General features: G+C 45.1%; 1 protein-coding gene across 11 annotated transcripts in view; it reads right to left on the bottom strand.

The window, feature by feature from the left end:
* PCMTD1 (protein-L-isoaspartate (D-aspartate) O-methyltransferase domain containing 1) overlaps positions 1 to 22,262 on the bottom strand; it is a 63,872-nt gene that overhangs the window by 21,972 nt on the left and 19,638 nt on the right. For 4 of the 11 annotated variants that reach the window (XR_008619513.1, XM_028500686.2, XM_028500688.2 and 1 more), the window contains exons 2-3: positions 14,503 to 14,932; positions 8,053 to 8,311 (exon numbers count right to left, since the gene is read on the bottom strand). The exons of 1 other annotated variant lie outside the window; for it this stretch is intronic. Coding sequence is in view for 8 of the 10 variants with exons in the window: in XM_028500686.2 (XP_028356487.1) it covers positions 8,053 to 8,311; positions 14,503 to 14,809 (566 nt within the window). In the remaining 2 variants the exon portion in view is untranslated. Of the gene's footprint in view, positions 1 to 1,518; positions 1,622 to 8,052; positions 8,312 to 8,400; positions 8,979 to 14,502; positions 14,933 to 22,262 lie in introns of those variants that run through there. 6 more of the 11 variants (XM_028500691.1, XM_007105094.4, XM_028500690.1 and 3 more) reach the window with 6 other exon arrangements.

Raw genomic sequence — 22,262 nt, 5'->3', positions numbered from 1 at the left:
GAGAGGCCACAGCAGGGGGAGGCCCGCATACCACAAAAAAAAAAAAAAAAAAAAAAAACTATTTTATTTCTGTCAAACAGTATGTTATTCTTGGAAACAGAATATGAACCCACATGGTAAGCATTTGAAAAATGATTCAAAAACATGAATTAAATGTTAACTCTTTATAAAGACAGAATAAATAAGATAAAGAACTGTGTTCAGCAAACTGGTGCAGAAAATTCAAGTGACTTGCTCAGATCCGCTGGCTTGACTACAGAACAAAGCCAAAGCCAAGCACAGGCATGCTCGCAGCTCCCAGCTCGCCGCCTGAGGTCGGTAACACCCAGTCACACTCCCTCCCTGGTCCTTCCCCCTGCACTGCTGACTCTGCGGCACCTCGGTTTTCTGTTCCTCAACCCACCAAGTGCCACTTGCCAGGGGACACGTACAAACTGGCCGTGGCAAAGGGGACTGAAAGAAAAGGGCCAGGGAAGGAAGCGGGGGGCAGAGAAGGGAGGAGAGAGGGGAAGACGCTCCAGGAGACCCTCAGAAGCCCTCCTGCTTCCTTCTTAGCGCTGACCCCCCCGGCCTGAACCCTAGGAAACAGCCCTCAGCTCGGAACCCACCCCCAGCCCAGGTCCCCACCTCCAGGCCAGGCCAGGCCAGAGCTGAGTGAGGCCCACTCCCAACAAGCTGGGTTGGAACCCTGGACCAAAGCTCTGCTACACAGTAAAGGGACTGGGTTCTAAGCTTGACTCCTATCCGTTTTAGGCCTTTCTCTCTTTGAAAATATGACTAGTTGAGAGAGATAAAAGCCCTCCAAATTTTCCAGTTTCACAAGAGCTCACGGACTTCAGCAGAAGCAGCCTTTGCTCCACAGTACTACCACTGCTGAATTTTAGGGACATTACACAACGAACAGACTTCCTTGCCCGCGCAAGGGCCAACGCCTGTGCAGTATTTCTTCTAAGGGAAAGTAGGAGTTCGAAACAATGGTTCTATAAGCAAATTTCTCAAACACAGCCTTCACAGGATATATCAATACATTTCGATGATAATTTCCTCTGGCTATATTACCAAGTAACTTCATGTCTTTAAGAAAGTCCTCCATATTCTAACAGGTATCACTCTTACGCTACAAATAAAGAGGGCAGACTATTAAATTACTATCCCAAAGGTGTAAACACAGTTCCCAAAAAGTATTCTAATGCCAAGCACATCTTTACATTCTACCTTCAGGAAAGGTACTTGTATGATGTTTAATGAATGGAACATTACCCTACTAATAAAGTGGCAGTAGCATATAATTAAAACATAAAAGTTATTTATTTGTAATTTACTATATACGTCCACAGAATAAAAATTACAGCACAGTTTTCTAACTTAATTTTTTCTCTCATTTTATACCACACTGCTTTTTGCTGCACTCAGTTGACAACTCAGGATCAATAAACTAACAGTAGTGAGGAACAGACATGTCACACGTGTCTACTTATCAAGTGCTTTCAAAGCAGAACTATAGATATGAATACTTACTTATCAAAGCTATCACTATTTTTGATGAAGCTCTCCAGTTTTTCCTTGGCATACTCCACCACATCTGAATGAAGCTCAATCCCATGATTTATTCCAAAAGGACCTGCAATTGTAGCAGCAGCATTTATAAAAAATATTAAGAATGTCTTTATAGAGCTCTTTTAATTTCTGCTCATTTATCTATCACAGGAGCATTTAAAGAGGGCTTGAAATATGTATCTGCTAGCCACAGATTTTAAAAGCTATATGGAAATCTATTTACACTGCTTTAAAAAAAAAGTAAGTCACAAAGAGTTCTCTCCAGGGTGTAGCTTATCTGTCAGGACAACACTGCCAAAGAAATTATCATATTTCTATATGAAGTTCAAGTTAATTACCATTGTCTTCTCCTTTATCATTTGTTAACAATTGGGTAATTCTCAAATGTCTGAATCCATGGGCTGACACAGGTACGACAGAAGCCTCGCACAGCACCCCACGAGCCAGTGAATGCTACTTTCGTCCAGGGCTGAGACCACACCCTCTGCCTCTGGAGCTCCCACTGTCCAGGGGAGTGTGGCCACCGGGCGGAGCTGGTTTTACTCTCCTGCTCCCGCATGCCTCACACCGCTTACTTGGTACTTCTTTTTGCACACAGCCAAGGATGAGTGACAGTCCAGGAAGGAGGAACAGGGGAACGACCCAGGGACTGCTCCTTCCCCCACCCTGGTACTGGCCGAGAATGCGACCAACAGGATTCCCGTTTCCTGAGGCTACTGTGCCTCGTGCCTGCCCCGTGACCCCACGACAGTAACACGCTGTTCTGAGCTAGTCATCTCATTCCTCCCAAACTTCTGAGGCTGAGCCAATCAGGTTTTCCACTCTACTTTCTTGTTATATTTCTGTCTTACTTTGAGATTGGTCTCTCAGGAAAAAGTGTGTGTGTGTGTTATTTTCTGTATCTGGTACGCATCTTAGGAACTACTTCACTGGATGTGCCCCCACTGAATGCCATTAAAAATACAACATGTACTGGAGTTCTACCAACCTCTAAGAACTTTAAAATAACAAAAAAATCACAGTCCTCAATTAACATTTTTGAATGTACAGGGGGCACATGAAAACACTGGTTTGTAATCTAGGAATTACCTAACTATAAAAATTAAACCAGGGCTTCCCTGGTGGCGCAGCGGTTGCGCGTCCGCCTGCCGATGCAGGGGAACCGGGTTCGCGCCCCGGTCTGGGAGGATCCCACGTGCCGCGGAGCGGCTGGGCCCGTGAGCCATGGCCGCTGGGCCTGCGCGTCCGGAGCCTGTGCTCCGCAACGGGAGAGGCCAACAAAAAAAAATTAAACCAAAATGTTCAGATACTATCTTCAAGTCAAAAGCAGATAAACCTACTATATTTCTACTGCATTTGATTTAAAAAAAAAAAAAAAAAACTGATTCTACTTGGAAAACGTATTCAGATTAAAAAAAGATTAAATAAAAAGGTACTTGATCCATCAGACCACAACAGTTATAGCATTAACTTCCTTTGAAATGTTTTATATTTTTTTAAATAAGTTATCCTGATCAATGAAATTGTAACTGTTTTGCTTCTCATTTTTTGTTTCCTTACTGTCAAACTGTTAGTCTTCCTGTGCTAACTGGAACACCCATCCAATATATTTTAAGATCTCTTGTACTTCCTTAATATTACCAAAGACAAACTGACAAAAACGAGAATTTCCTTTTTTCAAAAAATAAACGAAAATGGCAAAAAAAAATTAAACTTAGAGAAGTACACGTAGTAACGTCACTTTTTAATTTAGTATTGAATCTATTTTGAAAACTTGAATTTCCGTAAGGAAACCAAAGAGGCTAGGAAACACTGAATAAAGTTTTCCTCATTTTAAAAAACTCAAATTACACTACAGTTACTTAACATTACAGACATAGTAAGGAAAATATTGCCCTGGGAAATGAATCTAATTCTCTTTCTACCCTTTTAAGGTAGTCCACTGAACGTAAAACATAACGGAGACTTTTTTATTTTAAGAATCTAGTCATACTCATCAACCATCTGGAAAACAAGAGGAGGGCTATACGGATGCGAGGTCAACAAAAGAAGGTCACTATCGCTGGGGCTGACGTTTCCAATAGGACTGAATGGATAAGCACTATGATAAAGGCGGCAAGTAAAGAATGCAGAAATCAAGGCTTCTGTTCAATATTTCAAACTGCCTTACTAACAGAAGGAGTCTGAACTTGAGAGTTCTAAGTCAAAAGGGACTACATAGGCTGTTTGTCACTTAAGACACCACTGGTCTCATTTTCCTTTTCTTGCTTTCTGCTTATACAATATCTAAAAGCAAAGTGGCACCTTTTGGAAATAAGGTTTAAAGTTTGTTAAGAAAATTTCTTAAGGTTGTTTTTCACCTCACCTTGACACAAAATAAAGACAATTTCATTAACATACAAGGGATTTGTTTGATAGTATCATAAACACACATGTACGATATACTATCACTAATTTCTAGTACAAACACCATTCATGATTTTTTAATGGGTGGAATTGCTTAATTTTAAAATATCATGGAGATATATCTTTAATTATCACTAATAAACTGAGCAGTAATTAACATGTTGAAAAAAATAAACTGAAAAGAATGCATTAATAGAAGGCAGAACTTAAATGGCAATGTCAACAGTATCTCATTTATTTAGAATGTGATATACAACTAGATAGAACACATCAAGTATATGATAAAATTGTAGTGCGATGCTCTTTATTACAACTCATTTGACACCTGTATTAAATAGAACGGAAAAATAAAACACAGAAAACTAAAAAAGCATACACAGCTGCTTCTAAGGAAGGGCACTAAGAGGTCTGGGGTGGGAAGAAGATGTTTTCACCATTACACTCTATTGTCTAAAGTGTGTCTTCACACATGCATGTATAACTTTTTCGACCAAAAAATAATGAGCTAGTCAAAGAGATTTTTTTTTTAAGCACAAGATTTTCAAATAAATAAGTAATATACAATAATTCTAATAGAAAGGTATAAGCTGTTGCTGGAGAAAACTGAAATGGCATCCAAAAGACGAAAGCTTAAGACTCCCTATCACCATCTAACAGATGAAATGTTAATTTGACTGTGCTGAATAGATGCCTGTGTTATTTTGTATGTGCCACTGTGAAGAGATTTTTCTATGAAATAATAAAAGCTTAATTTTTGGCATATAAATTCTTAAAAAATCCAAGTACTGACAGTTGGCCACGATCTTTAATTGCTAAATACTAAAGAGAACATAGAAACCTACACAGAAGTCCAAGTTTATTAAGACAAATACAGTTATTAGAAAAACATAGGTATCCTATATTAGAAATTATTTTTAAGGCTGGCAAAAGTCCATTTTTTTAAGAGCAATAATATAACAAAATTCCTATATAACAAAAAAATCTAAAGACTGTTTTTCTTTTGCAGTATTTGGACCTAAACCAGCTTATTTATGATCTTCCAGTTAGTCAATAATGAGAGCTTATACATAAAGGTCGCTGATTATTAGGTCTAGGTATCAAGTGTCTATCAACACCTCCACTTCTTACCTACATGGCTGCTGACCCTGTGTGACGCCCAGCACCCCACGCCCCTCCGAAGCACTGAGCGTGGTGCGCGGGCCCGGGCGCCTGAGAGCTGCACAGCACCCGGGAGGCCCGGTGTCCTCCGTGCTGTGCAGAGAGCTAACCCGTGGAACAGCCACAAGCAAAAAGCGCCTCACAGTGCTTAGCACATAACCAGAGGAGCTCTAAAGATGAACAATCCGCAGTCCATTTGAGACCGAAACACTGCGGGGTGCTGAGAAACCGGGTGGATTTAAGGCCAGTGCCTTCGTTTCCAATCCTGGCTCCTGCTACAGCTGTATAATCAGACCAGTCACTTACCATGTGAGGTCCTTCCTACTGTATGAAATGGGTCTGTGGGAAAATCACGTAAATTATGTAAAAGTCTTTCACACACCATAAAGTACAAGATGGGTACAAATGATTGGAAATTATAACATGCTCTCCCCTTGGATACAGAACTGGTTAATTGTAGAAGCAGAACTGCAGCCTATAGGTGGTTCTCTACCCTGACTACATGTTAGAATAACCCGTGAATTTTAAAATCAAATTTCAAAGTAGATTAAATTTAATTTGATTTAAACTGTAAACAGGGGGAGGGAATCTCTCAGGGTGAGGCCCAGGCTCTGCAGGTGATCCTAACAAGGCAGCTCGGGTTGAGCACCCTAGCTACACCCTCCTAATTTGCAATGGCCAATCTAAATGATTTTTTAAATCTCTTTGGACCATTCAAATCTGTGCTCTCGTTGCTAAAATGATAATCAAGAGTTAATAACTACAAATAAAAGCATCGGGATAAAACTAAATATTTACCACAAGAGGGAGTAGGTGAATCAGTTATTCGGTTTCCATGAAACTAGCATAAAGTTTCTCAGTGAGAATAAAAACATACAGTCACCCTTCAGTATTGGGGGGGGGGGGGTTGGTTCCAGGACCACCCCCTGCAAATACCAAAATCTGTGCACGCTCAAGTCCCTCATATAAACGGTAGTATGCGCATGCACCCTGCACACCTGTACATCCTCCCCTAATCATCTTGACTACTTACAATACCCAATACATATATGCTACGTAGAGGAAACACAGCATAAATGCTATGTATATAAGTTGCCGGCACGTGACAAATTCAAGTTCTGCTTTTAGGGACTTGCTGGACTTTCTTCCCCCAATATCTTGACGCATGGTGGATGAATCCATAGATGCGGAACCCGTGGATACAGAGGACCAACTGTATATGTAAAAACACTTTTAAACAAGTTACAATGATATTTTATTACTAATTCTAGTTGAATAAAATAGGCATCTTTGGGAAGATTTACAAGTAACTTTACAAGAATTCAGAGATGGTAACAGGTGAAAAGCAGACAAGAATAGGTTTCATTCTTTCTTTCCATGAACACCCCGGGGTATAACGCCAAGAAACAAAATAGTGCAAAGGCAGATGAAGAAAAGGGGAAAAATAACGAGATCAGCAAAAGATTCAGTAACCAATAACTAGATAAGAGAAACTGATCGAATGCATTTCCACTTATGATATAAATATTTTCTTATGGTTCTCCATCCTATTATATCACGTTAAAAAAGCATATTAACAAAAGACACTGTCAAACATTTACTGAATCTTGCCATGTTAAGCTTAAAGTTCTTTAGCTAGTGGGACATACCTAAGACTGGAGACTTGTTCTCTGCTCTCTAGGTTTGGGAAAGGCCTCGTGAAGCAAGCCTTGGAATTTACCAGAACGTTCCAGTCCCTCAGGCTTCTCTCAGCTTATGGATGTAAGTACTGTTTTCTTTTACTACACTTGAATCTTAAAAACATGTTTACACGAAATCTGAAAGTGTCATTTTAAACAGTTATGGAGCATGGACCCAAGATCCTAAGTAAACTATATGTCTAAAATGTCAAAATATCAAGAACACATGTCACCATCAGCTGCTTCAGGTATTTCCACCCAGCGGGCTGATAATACCCAAGTCTAACGTGGCCAGAGTAATTTACGACCATCTCTCACACGTCTACACCAGAACACTACGCCAAAGCAGTCAATAAGCTGAGGAGTGTGCTCAACTGTAACATAACAGAACATGGTTTAAAAGGTAACGTGACCAGCTTTAGGTCTTGATCCAACTCTGTTAACGCACTCACTTTCCACGGAAGCCATTTCATCAGCCCTTTTGTTGTACTGCGTATTCACCTGTGAAGATACTCCAGGGCCAGCGCAGTGACCAAGTCACATCAATACTCAATAGAAATTCCTGAACTAAATGAAGAGCAGCCAATAAATCTGACCCAATGCTTCTACTGCTAGTTCAGAAGAGACGTGCACAATTTCAAGGGTGTGGGATGTGTCTTCTGCACTGCTGTATCCTCAGCAGCTGGCTCAATGGCACGTATAATAAATACTCTTTGGGAGAATGATAAAGTACATAAACTTAGCTACCATCCCAAATTTAAAAGGTTCACAAGGAAGACTGAGGCAAATGATATATACAAAGCATAAAAATGTGTATTTGTCACGTCTTCATGTGTCAAACCTATTTTATCACAGAATGAGGCATCGTACAGAAGTAAATCTTACAGAAAAGTATATGTCATTGAAAATAAATTTCTTACTAATTTTAGCTGTTTGCTCGAAATCTTCTAAAATGCAATACAGACTTTCCTTTATGTACCTAGGAAAGTTCTTCTGATTTCAAGTCAACCGCCACCCTCTAAGCACGCTGCGAGTCTGTGCGGAAGTGGAGGTGTCCCCAGGGCTCCATGCGCTGACTGCTCTTCAGGTGGGAAGACGAGACAAAGCGGAGGAGACAGGTGAGGGGCCTTTCGGTTCTTTCAGGTTTCTAACCCTGTGAACAGACTGCCTATCCCGCAAGATAAAGTTTAGGACAGAGAAGAGAGACTGCTGTTCAGGCCCTGCCTTGAGTAATTTTTGTAGGAAAAAGTACCTTTCACCAAAATGGAAACACAGGCGGTATAAGCCACTTGAGCTGCTCTGTCTTGTGTGGGCGAGGGTAAGGAAGGGCAACTTGAGCTGGAGACAGGCTGAACTTGGGGATCTCGTGCACACTGAAGAAGAGGCGTGCAGTAAGCACCGCATAATCAAGTATCCAGCTTGTTGGCCAGCTTGGAGGATGCGGAGTGTCCAGAGCTCAGCAGACAGACCTGGTGCTGGAAACCTGGGACTCCTCTGCCTGTGGAGGTGACCTGAAGACAGAAGGAAGAGCCACCCTTCACCATAGGCTGAAGCCAAAGAAGCTTCCACAAAAGGACAGAGGAAGTGTATGTAAAGGCACCGCAAAGAGAAGCAGAATCCAGGGGCAGATTCTTTGCAGGCCGAAGGTGAGGGCGGCTGGGCGGCTGAGGCTGCAGGAGCTGCCCGCACAGACGACGTGAAGGCAGGTTCCAGGAGCAGCCCTGCGGCCCGGGTGAGCCTCTGATGTGGGAGCTCAGTCCGGCACCCAGCTCAGCCTAGGGGAGACTGCCAGGGGAGAGACACGGCCGTGGCGCCAGCTCCGGAGGGAGTCACTGGGAGACGGAGATTCACAAATTATTTTACACAGAGACACAAATTCAGAAAGGGCGAGGAGTGTTCTGAAGTATACAGTCAGCACACGGTATCTGTGGTCGTTTATGTTCTCTGAAGTCCAGAAAACACGAAGCAAATGGTACACCACGGCTACTAGGGAAATACGCACACATACACATACATACGTACCTCACAGAGATAATAACGTTCGGTCCTAAAAACTCACCCTGGTAGAGTCTATTTTCTCTATTTTGCAAAAGAAGCGAGCTTCAGGAGAAACGGGCCCAGCACCCAAGCTGCTCGCACCGCACTGCGACTCGATCCTCTGGCCGCCGCTCTGAGACGCTGAAACCAGGAGCAGAACCGTCCCTCGACCCAGGCCAGCTGGGGCCAGGCCCACAGCGCGGCTCCCACCACCCCGCCCCGCCCCCACCCCGCCCCCCCCGCCCCCGCGCCGGCGCCCGCGCATGCGCGCCAATGACAGATACCGATGTCAGGGTTACAGACGCATTTCAGCAAGTCGGCAAATTCGCAAATACGGTTCAACTGGTTTTGGTGCATGGATGATCCAGGCTGGCGAGCGTTACGCCTGAAGGTAAAAACTCAGGATGCAAAGTGACCCACCTGAGACTTTTCACAGCACCGAGGGAAGTGCCCTTCAACCTCGAAGAAGAGCATGAAGAAACATAACCAGAAGAAATTACTATGAAAACTTGGTAAAACTTCTACAGCTTGCACTGTTCCGTAAAACTGTATTTTTATTACTATCAGCTGCCCTGTAATAATCAGCAGTAACACCCATAAACACAGAATCATCTGGGGACTTTCACAGGAGCGGCAATGAAGGAGACGGCTGTCAGTAATGACTTCCGCTCCACAACCAGAAGTGAGGGAAAAACCCCAAGAAACACAATAATGGTAGCAACTCAATGCAGGGCATATGGGCAGAAAAAAGATGCACGGAAGCCCGACCAGGACTAAGAAGTAACGGTGTAAACAGTAAGGAGCTTAACTCATTTCAGAAAATGGTAGTAGCCTAAACGAAAGGGTTCCTTCCAAAACAGATTTGCTCAGAGCCCAAAATAAAGCCCATACCAAGAACAGTCTTTGGAATTCTTAAAAAGAAAAAATAATAATAATAATCTCCTAAAAAAGAAGAAGTAGGGTAGAAATACAGAGGGAAAACTGAGGTTTGGCTTAATGCAGAGAAGAAGAGAAGAGAATCTACCTTAGAGAGAACCCTGGAAACCTGCAGAATGGGTTTTGTCTCACCAAAAAAGATGGGGGAGATGAGGCAGAAGAGCACTCTGGACCTCCGTCATTCTCAGGCCTGAAGTGAGCCATGGGGGTTTTCTAAAAGGGGTGCTTAAAAAGATATGAAACGATTATTTGAAAATCATATTTCTGATAAAGGGCCTGTAACTAAACTATATAAAGAATACTTACAACTCAATAATAAGTACACCAACAACTTAATTTAAAAATGGAGAAAAGATCTGAATAGACATTTCACCAAAGAAAATAGAGGAATAACCAAAAAGCACAGAAACAGATACTCCACATCATTAGGCATCAGGGAAGTGCAAGTTAAAACCATAAGATACCACTTTATACCCACTAAGATGGCTATTAAAGAAAAAAAACAAAACAAAAACCATCAGTGCGGCTATGGAGAAACTAGAACCTCGTGTATTGTTGGTGGGAGTATAAAACGGTGCAGCCACTCCAGAAAACAGTTCGTCAAGTTCTTAAAAAGTTAAACATAAACTCACCATACAGCCCAGCAATTTCACTCCTAGGAGTCCACCCAAGAGAAATGAAACTGGATGTGTCTCCACCAAGATCTGTACATGAATGTTCACATCAGCGTCATTCAAAATCAGCATTCACCGGTGAAAGGACAAACAAAATGTGGTGTACCCACACAATGGAGTATTACTCAGCCACCAAAAGGAACGGAGCACTGATACACGCTACAGCCATATGAACCCTGAAAATGTAACGCTAAAGGAAAGAAACCATACACAAAGGATCCCAGACTGCGTGATTCCATTGACATGAAAGGTACAGAAAAGGCAAATCTATAGAGACAAACAGTAGGTAAGTGGCTGCCAGGGGCTGGGGTAGGGGATCTTTATGGGTGATGGACGTGCTCTCAAATTGGATTATGGTCATATTTGTACAACTCTGCTAACAGACTAAAACTCCCTGACTTGTACAGTTAAAATGGGTGAACTTTATGGTGCGTAAATTAGAACCTCATCCAGGTGAGGAAGAGGACTAAAATGAGAGAGAAAACATGAATGTCTGAGGTCAAAGGCAATGTCAGTGTAGCTGAATCAGTAAGTACCACTTAATGTCCTGTGGTAAAGAGAAAGAAAGAGCACAGAGACCAAACATGACGGCCACACGCAGCTTGACCAGCCGCCTTGGAGGTGAAGGCATTTAGGTACACTGGCAGTGCTTTTCCCATTAAACCCGCAAGCCTGCCCACTGTGTGACCTGTAGGAACTAACGCTGCAGAGCTGAGGCAGTGGCGTACGGAGTGCCGGGTGATTCTGGCAGTCTCTCCACAGTCACGCCTACTAACTCAGGACCTAGGCAAGAGACTAAGAAAGTCATTAAGCCCGATATTACAGGTTTTATAAGAAACACCTAAGTTTTATATTATGGGTTACATAAGGAGCGAATCCCTAAGCAAAAAGGATCAGAATGGAGACGACCCATCCCCACCTGAATCAGAAAGATTATCAGAATAACTTGCCTTCATGGTTCTGGTATTTAAGGAGGACATGAGAGACCTCTTTTCCCGCACCCTATTCAACGGGCTTCCCTGGGTAGAACACAGCACTGAAAGGAGGCTCAATTAAGGACTAGATTCTGTGTGAAAATCCTTTGCTCCAGGAAGGCTCCTAAGGAGAAGAGAGTGGAACAAGAATTTATCTTCAAATGGGAACGAAACAAGTTGTCCAAAATGAGGCATGATTTAGAACCTGGAATAATCCATTTTCTCAGTGTGGGGCAAAACTAAATTCCATTTATGAGTAACTGCTCCAAGTGTGGTGGAATCACAAGACATTTCCTGCAGTCAGGACAACCCCAACTTCGCTCACTGAACCAGAGCTCTCGGGACTGCAGCCCATCCTCTCCAGGCGGAGATCCCTCAAGGGACCTCCTCCTCAGACGCCCTGCCCTCCCGGCCCCGGCCCAGAGCCTCCGGGTCACGCGGAGCGTGTCCTCGGGCGGGCGAGGAGGGAGCGCGCCCGCCCCATCGTGTGACTGGAGAGCAGGGCTGAGGGCCAGGGTGCTCGAGCAGTGCAGTAAGGAGACAGCTTCTGTTGCTACGGCCACCGGGAAGCACTGGGGCCACGCCCGATGCACGCTCTCAGGTTATTGCAGGCAACACGGGAGCAGCCCCCAGTGGAGCTGGTTCTAAGTGATTTTTACGGATGTATCCCCCTCCTTGACTTTAATTAAATGCTCGAGAAACACAAACCAAAAAAGGGGAGCAGGAGAAAAAAAGATTAGCTTCCTCAGAAGCTGGAGAGATCCAAGATTTATTAACTGTAATCACAGTTTGACAGACTCCGTTCTCTCTGCCTTTCCTTTTTTAAAATGTTTTTATCTTATCTTTCTCATCAAATGACTATTTACCAGCAAAAGGAGAGGTATTACATCCTGGTCCTGACTGCAGGACCACACACAGAGAAATGCTGGAACACGGCCCAGCAAGTGCGGTCACACACGTGACTGAAGACTCTCGACCCCCTGGAGCCTGCTAGCGGGAGGAAGTGTCATCACCGTGGCTCACTCAATCCCGGGTCTGTCTCCCCACTATGCCCGCGGGTATAGCGGAGAAAACATTCAAGATACGATGAAGTTTGCAGTCGGCCTACAAATGCATCTGGCCCCAGTCATCTAATTTCTTGGAGACAAGTACTAAGGAATGGAGTTTAGGAGGGTGACCTCACTGCTGGTAAGGCTGCTCGTTAGGACCCCTGCTCTCCCCCCACCAGGCCTTTGGCTCAACTGCCCTCCCTCAGCAGGAGCCAGCTGACCGGCTAGAAGAGTGAAAGGCAGAACAACAGCTGCTTGGACGCGGAGTGAGGCCTGGACTTGAGTCTAAGCAGCCACAGCTAGTCAAGAAATGCACTGGCTCAAGGAAGGCAGCTCCCACTTCGGAAAAGAAGCTCTCCCTACTCCCCCCGATAAGTTCCTTTGATTTGGAGACCGTCTCAAACCCTAGAGATTCCTTTCTCCAAGAGGCTCTAATGATACAAGGGCTAGGTTTCTGCGATTCCCAACCTGATGAAAAACTGCTATCTCAGGATCAGCAGAGCACCAAATTTCCAGGCAAGCTGCTAAATTTCTTTCTTGGCAAAAATTAATAATGATACCGTTTTTGACCAGTTACTATGTATCGGCGGGAACTGACTCAGCTGTGGGATGAAAGGGCTTTTTTTTTTTTTTTTTTTTAAAGTGAAATGATTGCAGGTTCCATGACGAGGAGAGCAAGTACGGAGCTAGTCAGTGTTTAGGAAGGGAGAACTTCAGGCCTGAAAATGCCTGAAGTCGTACGATGTGAACACATAATTTACCGTCCAGACTGGGACACTCTGGGAAAGAAAAGGACATCATTAATACTGATGCTAGGATAACCGGGAAAAACCAGGACTGCCTCAGCGCACCAAGACACAGGTCGCCCTCCTAGAGTACAGCCATTTCTCTATTTAAAATCCTCCATGATCCCCATCACTGTAGAGGCAACTGTGAACCAGCCTCATCCCTGTAACTCGGGCACACCCCCCAACTACAGCACACATCAGCCGGGATGAGAACTGCATTTTCCTATGCCTCTCCGCTCCCTCCAGTCTGCAAACTCAAGGGCAAGAGCCTATGTTCTGGGCCTGACGCTCTACCTTAATGCTTGTCACACAGCAGTTCTCAGTAAATACTAAGCGGCTCAGTGACACTCATGGCTGTTCATCCTCCATCCAACATCACAATGTCTTAGAGCAGACTCTCCTGCATGCACGCTTTGCCCACCGCCTTCTCAATCTCCCAGCTGTCATCTCCTAGCTAGGTGACTCTAGGCGAGTTACTGAACCTCTGCGCCTCGGTTTATTCACCGACATACGCAGGAATCATGACAATACATACTTCACAGGGCTACTGGGAGCGTTAAATGAGTTACTGTATGTCAAGTGCTTTCAGCAATGCCTAGCCCTCGTAGTAAGCACCCAGTAAGCTTCTTGAAGGCAGAGACATTTGTCCCTTTTGATCACTGCTGTATACTCGCTCCAGAAATAAGGCCTGGCAGAGACACTCAACGAGATGGCTGAAACTTAAAGACATACACACTTCTCTCCCCGGTCCTGTGCTTTGCCCCACGGTGCCACACCCTCCACACCCCACAGACTCCTGCACCCTGACAGGAGCACAGCACCATCCCCTTCACCATGGGGCACTGACCGAGAGCCATCAGACTCTCGATGCCAGCTGTCAGGATGCCAGCTGTCAGGATGCCAGCTGTCAGGACACTCTACCTGAAGTAGATTACATGATACTCCTGAGTTTCCCACCTTCCAACCGTTCAATTCTAAGTACAGACAACGGCTGGGGGTTCAAAAACAGTTCCAAGAACTTTTTAAGTCTAGGACTGAATGCAAAGCTAACTATCAGGGTCAGGGCTGAAAATAAGAAAAGATTACTCCTATGACCTTGTGTTTCCACTCTTAAGGAAGGTAACTACTTTTAGAATATACATTCGAACACATATTGTACACAAAGTTACAAACCCTATAAATCATAAACAGTAATACAAACTCAGCTTACTTTTTAAGATAGAATTTTACAAAAATTAAATTACCTAAAATTAAGCCCACCATTGTACTTAAATATCCGGTTCCACTTCCCAGGTTAAGAAAAGACAATCCTGGTTGAAGTTTCAACGCTTCCATAACTTCTGAATAAATGCAAGGTGCTGACAAGTGTATGTTGCCATGCTTCCAGGCTAAGTCTTTGTAAGCATTGTCTCGGTAGCCTTCCAAATAGTAATCTCCGCGATCAATCGCTCTGAAGGCTTGCTCCACTCTTTCAGTGCGGATATACTGAGCTTCTTTTAAGTTATCAATTAAGTCATCATTATCTTCCCCAGCACTCACAGCTCCTCCCATGATAGTATTCAAATCAAACCATAAATTTTAAAATGTAATAAAATTAGCAGAAATGGCTTCCAATAATGTAGTGTGGTTTGTTTTCCTTTAATATTGCACTTGATTTCCAAAAATAAATTAATCCTGAAAGGGAAGAATAAAAATAAACAGGTTTAAATGAATGCTCAAAAGGAAAGTAATTCCAGTTTATTAAATATATAATAGTCATTATAACTAACTACCATTTCTCAAGGACATGTTCTGTTCCAGGCACAGAGTTAAACTCTTTAAATATATTGTTTTAGTTATTCTTATAACCACCACAAAAGGCAGCTTAAGTTTGATCTCATCTGTACAGACAGGAAACCCGGGGCACAGAACTAAGTTCAATCACCCCATGCTGTGAGGCCCAGTACGGCAGCCACAGTCACGCATGGCTACCGAGACCTAAATTAGTTAAAGTTAAATACAATTAAAACTTCAGTCACACCGGCCACACTCCAAGTGTTGAAGAGCCCCACGTGGCCAGCGGCTGCCATGGCGGCCAGTGCTGCTCTGGAAGGGGACGCTGCTGGGGCACGCTCCCCGGCCTTCCAGACTCCAGAGACCACGCTCCCCGGCCTTCCAGACTCCAGAGACCACGCTCCCCCATCACTGAGCCGCGTGGCCTTCTTCAGAGCGTGGAAAGCCTACGTAAATACACACGAGTTACTGGATTTCAAGCTCCTAAACTTAAACATCCACTATCAAATCCTACACGCACCACATGAATTCAAAACGTTAACATAAGGAAGAACAGATTACCTCAACACGGAACACACAACGGAACTACAACATGTTTAACATGTGTGTACATAAATAAATATAGATACATATATGGAAATATACATATTAAGATGGTTGTGTTTGGTAAATCCTGTCACGATAAATGAGACCACAAACTCTGTTACCAACTTTAATAGTTTAAGCGTTAGGACATACGTTATACACACGTAGGTACAATGAACTTCTTTAACAAGTCAAACTCAGCACCTTTGAATGGAAACATAAGTGCAACTAGATAAAATAAGAATTTCGATAGCACTATTCCATACACAATTTAAGCTTTATTCAATGCGCTGATAAGCAAATTCATGTATCAATTAATTTCTGAACTGATAAATCAGGCGAGAGGGAAAGCGAGAAACGAAAACACCCATATGGCCCAAAACCAGAGTTCTGACGGCCCACGCGGTCCGCTCCTGGCTGGAGAGAAGACAGCAGCCGACCGAGCGGCCGCGCCCCCAGGGCCTGCCCCACTGCCGGCGCCCCTCTAGTCTCTCCTCCCCTCCAGGCCGGGGAGACACTGCAGGCTCGCGCCGCGCTCCTCCTCCCCGGCGCGCTCGCGCTCGCGCTCACGCTCACAAACGGCTGGCTCCGACGTCCCCACCCGCTCTCCCCGGAAAGGGCCAGGGCCCGCGGCGCCGTCGTCCCCGCGAGCTGAGCTGAGCGCTCTGCAGCCGCCACGCAACGCAGGCGGACGGGGCCAGACCCCTTCCAGCCCAAGCGGCTCGCGCCACGCGGGGCGCAGTTCCGGCATTTAAAGGTGGTGCGATCTGGGGCCGCGCCGTGAGGCTTGCGGGATCTTCGAGTCCTACCGCCGGCCCGCCAGGGAATTCCCCATTTAGAGGTGTTTTTGACAGCATGGCCTCTGAGCACAGGTTAGCGTTCCCACCTGGTCCTCAAAGTCTTCCCAAGACGACAGAAAAGCTGGCGACGCTGGGCTGCGGCAGCTCCCGTCTGCCCCCCCCCCACCCCCCCACCCCGGGCAGCACTTGCCGAGGACCTGACGAGAGCGACTCGGACTACGCAGGGACATTTTACACACGGCTCTACGGCAACGCCATAATCGACTAGCTTGAAAAATCATCTCCCTTCTGCTGCTGTTTTATGGCTGAAGAGTGACCTGACCCTTCTCGGGTCCTTCTGAACTCTACCCAAAATCATCATAGCAAAACGCACACGTGGACCTCTCCACACGGGAGCGCACACTCTCAGTGAGAAAGGCACGCGGAAGACCCAAGCAAGCAGGGACTGCCACCATTTGCTGCCGTCTGCGTACTACCTCACCAAAGCCACAAGCCCGGGAAGAAGGCCCTCGCACGCCCACTGTCAAGTGAGAAACCGTCCGTAAAGGGATGGGGAGCTACAGCTCACGTTGACAGACGGCTGCTGAAGGAGCCGTCGGAGCCCAAAGAGGGAACTGGCTCCCGGGATCAAGGAAGCTTCCTTAAGGGCATGGACTGTGCAACACAGTAAAGGGAGTTAGGGAATTGGAGGCAGGAAACAGCTCAGCCTAAGTCAAGAGAGCAGAGAAACTACAAGGAGCTGGGTAGACGTCATCCTGTGGGCCAGTGATTTCTTTGGGGGCGCCCCTTTTGAGAGTTTGATCACAAACTCCCCTCTATTAAAAAATGAACAAATTAGAAGCGTTGCATCCAATTTCAGAAGGCTCCTGAGTTTCTAGAGACCCAGGAGTCCACTCTAGTTTAGGAACATCTACTATAGGCAGCAGAGTCAGTCAGGTATTAACAAGGGAAATTACTTTTCCATTTTAGAAAGTGCAGTGCATCTGTGTTTCAGATCTACTGCAACAGACCAGGCACTCAGAAGGCTGGAAAAAACATCACCTTGTCAACAGGGTGTAGCGCCCGACTGGGAAATCAGATTTCCCAGACTCCTTTCTCTCTGGTCTGGCAGGAAAGAAACAGATCTGAACAGAAAGCTGAAAGGGTATGCAGGAGGGAGGAAGTCAGGAAAGGCTTCCTGGAGTAGGAGGTACAACCTGCTGCAGTGCATGTTTCTTCAACACAAATGAGCTCACACGTTCAGCATATGCGGTAATGATGTGGAGATAATGAAGGTGTGGTGGTTTACAATACATGTTCGTGTTCCGAAGTGACAGGAAGGTACAAGCTTCCACACACTAAAGGCATACCGTAGCAGCTCATAAAGACTTCAAGCAAAACGCTTAGGATAGAGTCCCTTCCTATGTAAGACAATTAGATGATGGTACAGTGTCTTCAAGTGATCTGGGGGACCGTGGATGCAGATGTAAAAATACTAAGACGTTTTCCCTGAATTAAAACAACAGACTAATGAAGGCTATACCCAGGTTCAGATTTTTTTAATTTTAATAAAAATGACATCTATATGCAAATAAAATGATAATCCATAAGCAAATGGTCTTCCAGGGCCTGAATGTCAAAGGAGGACGATGAACCCTAGGGTTTAAGGCTGTGAAGGACTGACTGACCGTGATGCCAGCTGCAAACCCCAGTAGAGGTTTAGCTGTCCCAGAAATTGTATTAGGATTGGTATTGTTTCTGCTGGTAAGCTGGTTGCACAGGCTTTGAGTGGCATGCCGCAACGCTATTTTTCCCACAAGCCCTGCTGTTTTGCAGAACATTAGGTGTTTTCAGATGTTATAGTAGAAAAACCCAGTACTTGACCTCTCAGACCCTTGAAAAGATCCTAGGAGACCTCAAGGACCCCAGAGCACATGTGGCAAACAGCTGGCATAAACGATTACAAACTCAGATGAACAGAGCACAGCAGTTGCACAAGCTGTTAGGGGGCACCCAGCCCAGACACAGTGGGGGCAGGGGAAGGGATGGAAGGACCGCAAGAGTTGCCTAAAGAAGGCCTGGGAAGCAGAGACAGCAGAGAGCAGGAAAGGCATTTCGGGATGTAGAAGGGACAGAGGCAATACACCCGCTCAAACACTGCAAACGGCACCGCAGAGGTGAGCCCGGGGCCAGAAGGACCGAGCGGCCTGGCGAAGTCCAGGCCACAGCACGTGGAGCCTGGACCTCCTCCTGCAGACGGGGCAAAGCCAGGGAAGGACTTCCGACGATGAGAGGCGCACTGAACGACTGAAACAGGATGTTACGGGAAAACCAAAACCGTCAAAGAAAGGGACTGTTAGAACTGGAATACATTGTTTGGTCTGTGGAAGGCAGTATTTACACAGTCATAACAGAAAACATGATTGCCGATTTAATTTGAATAGTCATTTAACCACACTGGGAGGATGAGAGGGAGGTAAAGGGGGTATGGGAGTTAACCCTTCATCTGTAGCAGAACGTAAAAGCTATCTTTTTAAGTTCCCTCTGGAGTGTGAGCCTCCTGGGGCGGGGGCGGGGGGGTGGTGGTGGCGGGAAACAGGTGAAGCCAGGAACTGCTATGCTTTGTCTCCAAGGCTCATAGTATCACTTACTTTCTAAACTGTGTATTTGCATTATTTGAACAAAACTGACAAGGTAAAAATAAAGACAGCTATATATATTTATTTAGACCAGATGAAGTACAATAAAGACACATGGAGAGTAGTTTCCTAAGGAATAAAAATACATTTAACAAATAAAATAAGTCTACAGCAGAAAAACCACGGAACAAAAGATAATATAAATAATAATTTACACTACAGAGCTTCAAAGATGTCATTTTATCATATACATTGTTCTGAAAAACTGAGTGAAAAATGAATCACGTAGTACATATAAATTATATGTATAATTATAAATTACATTTTATAATATTCACTGATTTGATTATAAAAGTAGTATATGCATTTGCAGAAAACCTGAAAACCAAGTAAAATAAATAAAAATTACTGATAAGCCTAACCTTAGAAGAGTCACTGTTATTATTTACTTTCTAAGCATCAATATTCTTATTTTTTTAACACAACGTTGGTATTATACTGTATATATTATTTCAGACTTTCACTTAATATGTCTTAAGCATTTATGCATGCCATCAAAAATTCTTCCAAAATCCAGGGACGTGATATTCCATCAGACAGATGCACCAAGTAACCAATCCCCTGACTACTGGACCATGAGATTTTAAATTGATTATAATCAATGTACATATGAGGAGTTCGCAAGTTAAAACTGTAGTGAATATTTTGATAATTCAACAATAATCTCCTAACCTGAAATTCAGTTCATCTCTATGAGTACAGGAAACAATATTAAAAAGCCATTACAGCATTAGGTCATGGAATGTGTTTGCCATTTGTCAATTCTGAGATAACTCCATCTCGATCATGGAAAAGTGCCAAACAGAAGTCAAGAGATCAAGGTCTAGCCTTGATCCCATTGATGACTTTGCTGTATGGCTCTGGGCAACCCTCCAGAACATCACTTCCTCACGTGTGAAATGAAGAGGCTAATTCTCTGATTCCTAAGCTTCCCCAGGGCTCTGATTTCTCTGCTGTTTTGGCATCAGTTAAACCTGCGTTGAGTACAACTGAGCTTTAGTTATCTAGGAATGAGTGTCTGTGCCTCAGCATTTCTGTTACTTCAATCACAATTTTTTTCTGCCCACTCCTGCCGTTTTCTGTAACACAGAAGAAACAAAAAAAATTTAGGGGCGTTCAAGTCCTGCATTAAACAATAAAAGCAAATTAAGGATTCTGAGAAAAAGAAGAAAGGGTAAAGGTAGAACGGAACAAAGTGTCAGAATAAAGGACTGAACAGCTTCAGCAGTTATGTCCCAGAAGGAAGCTGTCGCGCTTACTCCTAAGAACAGTTTTCACACCTCGAGGGTGGAGGAGCAAAGGGCACATCCACATAAGCTCACCTGACATGATTTCCAAGGGCTCCAAAAGCTGCCTGCCATGCTTTCAAAATTAGGCCTGTGACTTTAAAGTCCCTGGTTGTGGGAAAGAACTAGCGGCAGCCCCATCCAGTATCACGGCATCTCCCAGGCAGCCCAGGGACGTTCTACGGCAGGTTCAACCCACGTCAAGGGAGGCAGGAAGCAAGCTGGTGGCGGACAGATGCCCCGGGGAGGGAAGAGGACAGACTGCAGGCCGGCCCCTCCCTGCCTCCCCGGCACCGGCGGCCGGCAGTCGCTCTTTGCTCTCCTGCCCCCGCAGAGGTGGGGACACAGCTCGCCCAGCTTGAGGGAAGGACACTGGCGGCCCGAACAAAGGAGAACACAATACTGGAGGGCACGAACATAGGCTCGTTATTCCTCAAGCCCTCGAGGACCTTGCCATGGGAGTCATGGACCAAGGCCGCTCTGAGTACAGAGAGAACCGCACAGGAACGTCTCTCAAGGATGACGGACAAACACGAGGAAACACAGAGACTTATGAAAGGAAGAAAAAGAAAAAATAGGGTGAGCCAAGGTCCGCTACTCCATGCCAAAAGCTGCTGAGAACATCTAATTAACTCCACATCCGAGGAGAATGCAAAGCTTGCCCTTGTTTCAGCACTAGTAACACACACATGCAATCCCCTATGACCCTCTACCTACCAGGCACCGGAGTCTGTTTCTTCAGCATCCCTACGAAGAAGCTCTAACCTTCTCACTGATGAGAACAAAGTTCAAAGACCATGAGACAAGCTCACACCTGGCAGGGGTGAGCCACAACGCCAGTCTGGTCTATCAAGCCGTGGACCCTCCTGAAACACAACAGTGGGCCCAGAGGCTCCTGACCTCTCGCTCAGAAGAACTTATCATTCTCTTAGCTGAAAAGACGTTCCGTTCAGATCTCCTTCCCTCTCCTCAACCTCTCATTTTCCTTTTTTTCCTCCCTTTTGTACTCCTGGTTCCAAAGAAAGAATGGAGGAGAACAGCGGTGCCCAACCTCTTGGGCACCAGGGACCAGTTTCGTGGAAGACAATTTTTCCGGGGGCGGGGGCGGTGGCAGCGGCAGACAAAGCCGGGCTCGGTCGCCCGCCTCTCACGCCCTGCCGTGTGGCCCGGCTCCTAACGGGTCTGCGGTCTGGGGGTTGCGGACCCCTGGATTCGAAAGAAATGAAGCATCTGATGTCATTTACTGGCTGTACAGCCGGGCAAACTGTTTAATCTGCGATCTTCAGTTTCCCTATCTATAAAATGGGAAAAATACTAATCACATCATCAATTTGTAAAGAGTAAAGAGTGCGCTACATATAAAGCTCCTAATAATACACAAATCCAGTAAATACTTCATTTTCTTTCACTTCTATAACACAACGCACATTCCAAACTTTCATTTTTCAATCTAGAAGACCAAAGAGGGCACACAAAGAAGGACCGGTTCTGGAATCTGGCGCAGTTATCACCTAGCGAGTGGGCTCCGTGAGACACGATTCTAGAGGGAGAGTGTGACCCCTGAAGCTGGAGCGCCAGGAAGAAAGGCAACCTGATAAGCCGCTGTCTCCTCCCCAGCCCTTCAGTTCACTACCACTGACAGTCTGAAGAAACGAAAGAAAATCTGTTCAAGCGCCCGCACTAGATACTCTGACATCCGGCAAGTGCTAAGAGGCCTATGTTCACAGATGCGACTTCTCAGCCACCTTCTCAACCCCACGACTCCAGAGCTGCACCGGTGCCTTTCCCCACAGGGCCCGCATTCTTCTAATCCTCCCCTCCTCCCCACCTGGGACAGCGGACAACAGCATGAACTCACAGATGGACAGAGAAGCAGCAGGCG

This window comes from Physeter macrocephalus, chromosome 15, assembly GCF_002837175.3.
Source record: "Physeter macrocephalus isolate SW-GA chromosome 15, ASM283717v5, whole genome shotgun sequence".
NCBI lineage: Eukaryota > Metazoa > Chordata > Mammalia > Artiodactyla > Physeteridae > Physeter > Physeter macrocephalus.
This window is presented reverse-complemented; position numbering and strand designations above follow the sequence as displayed.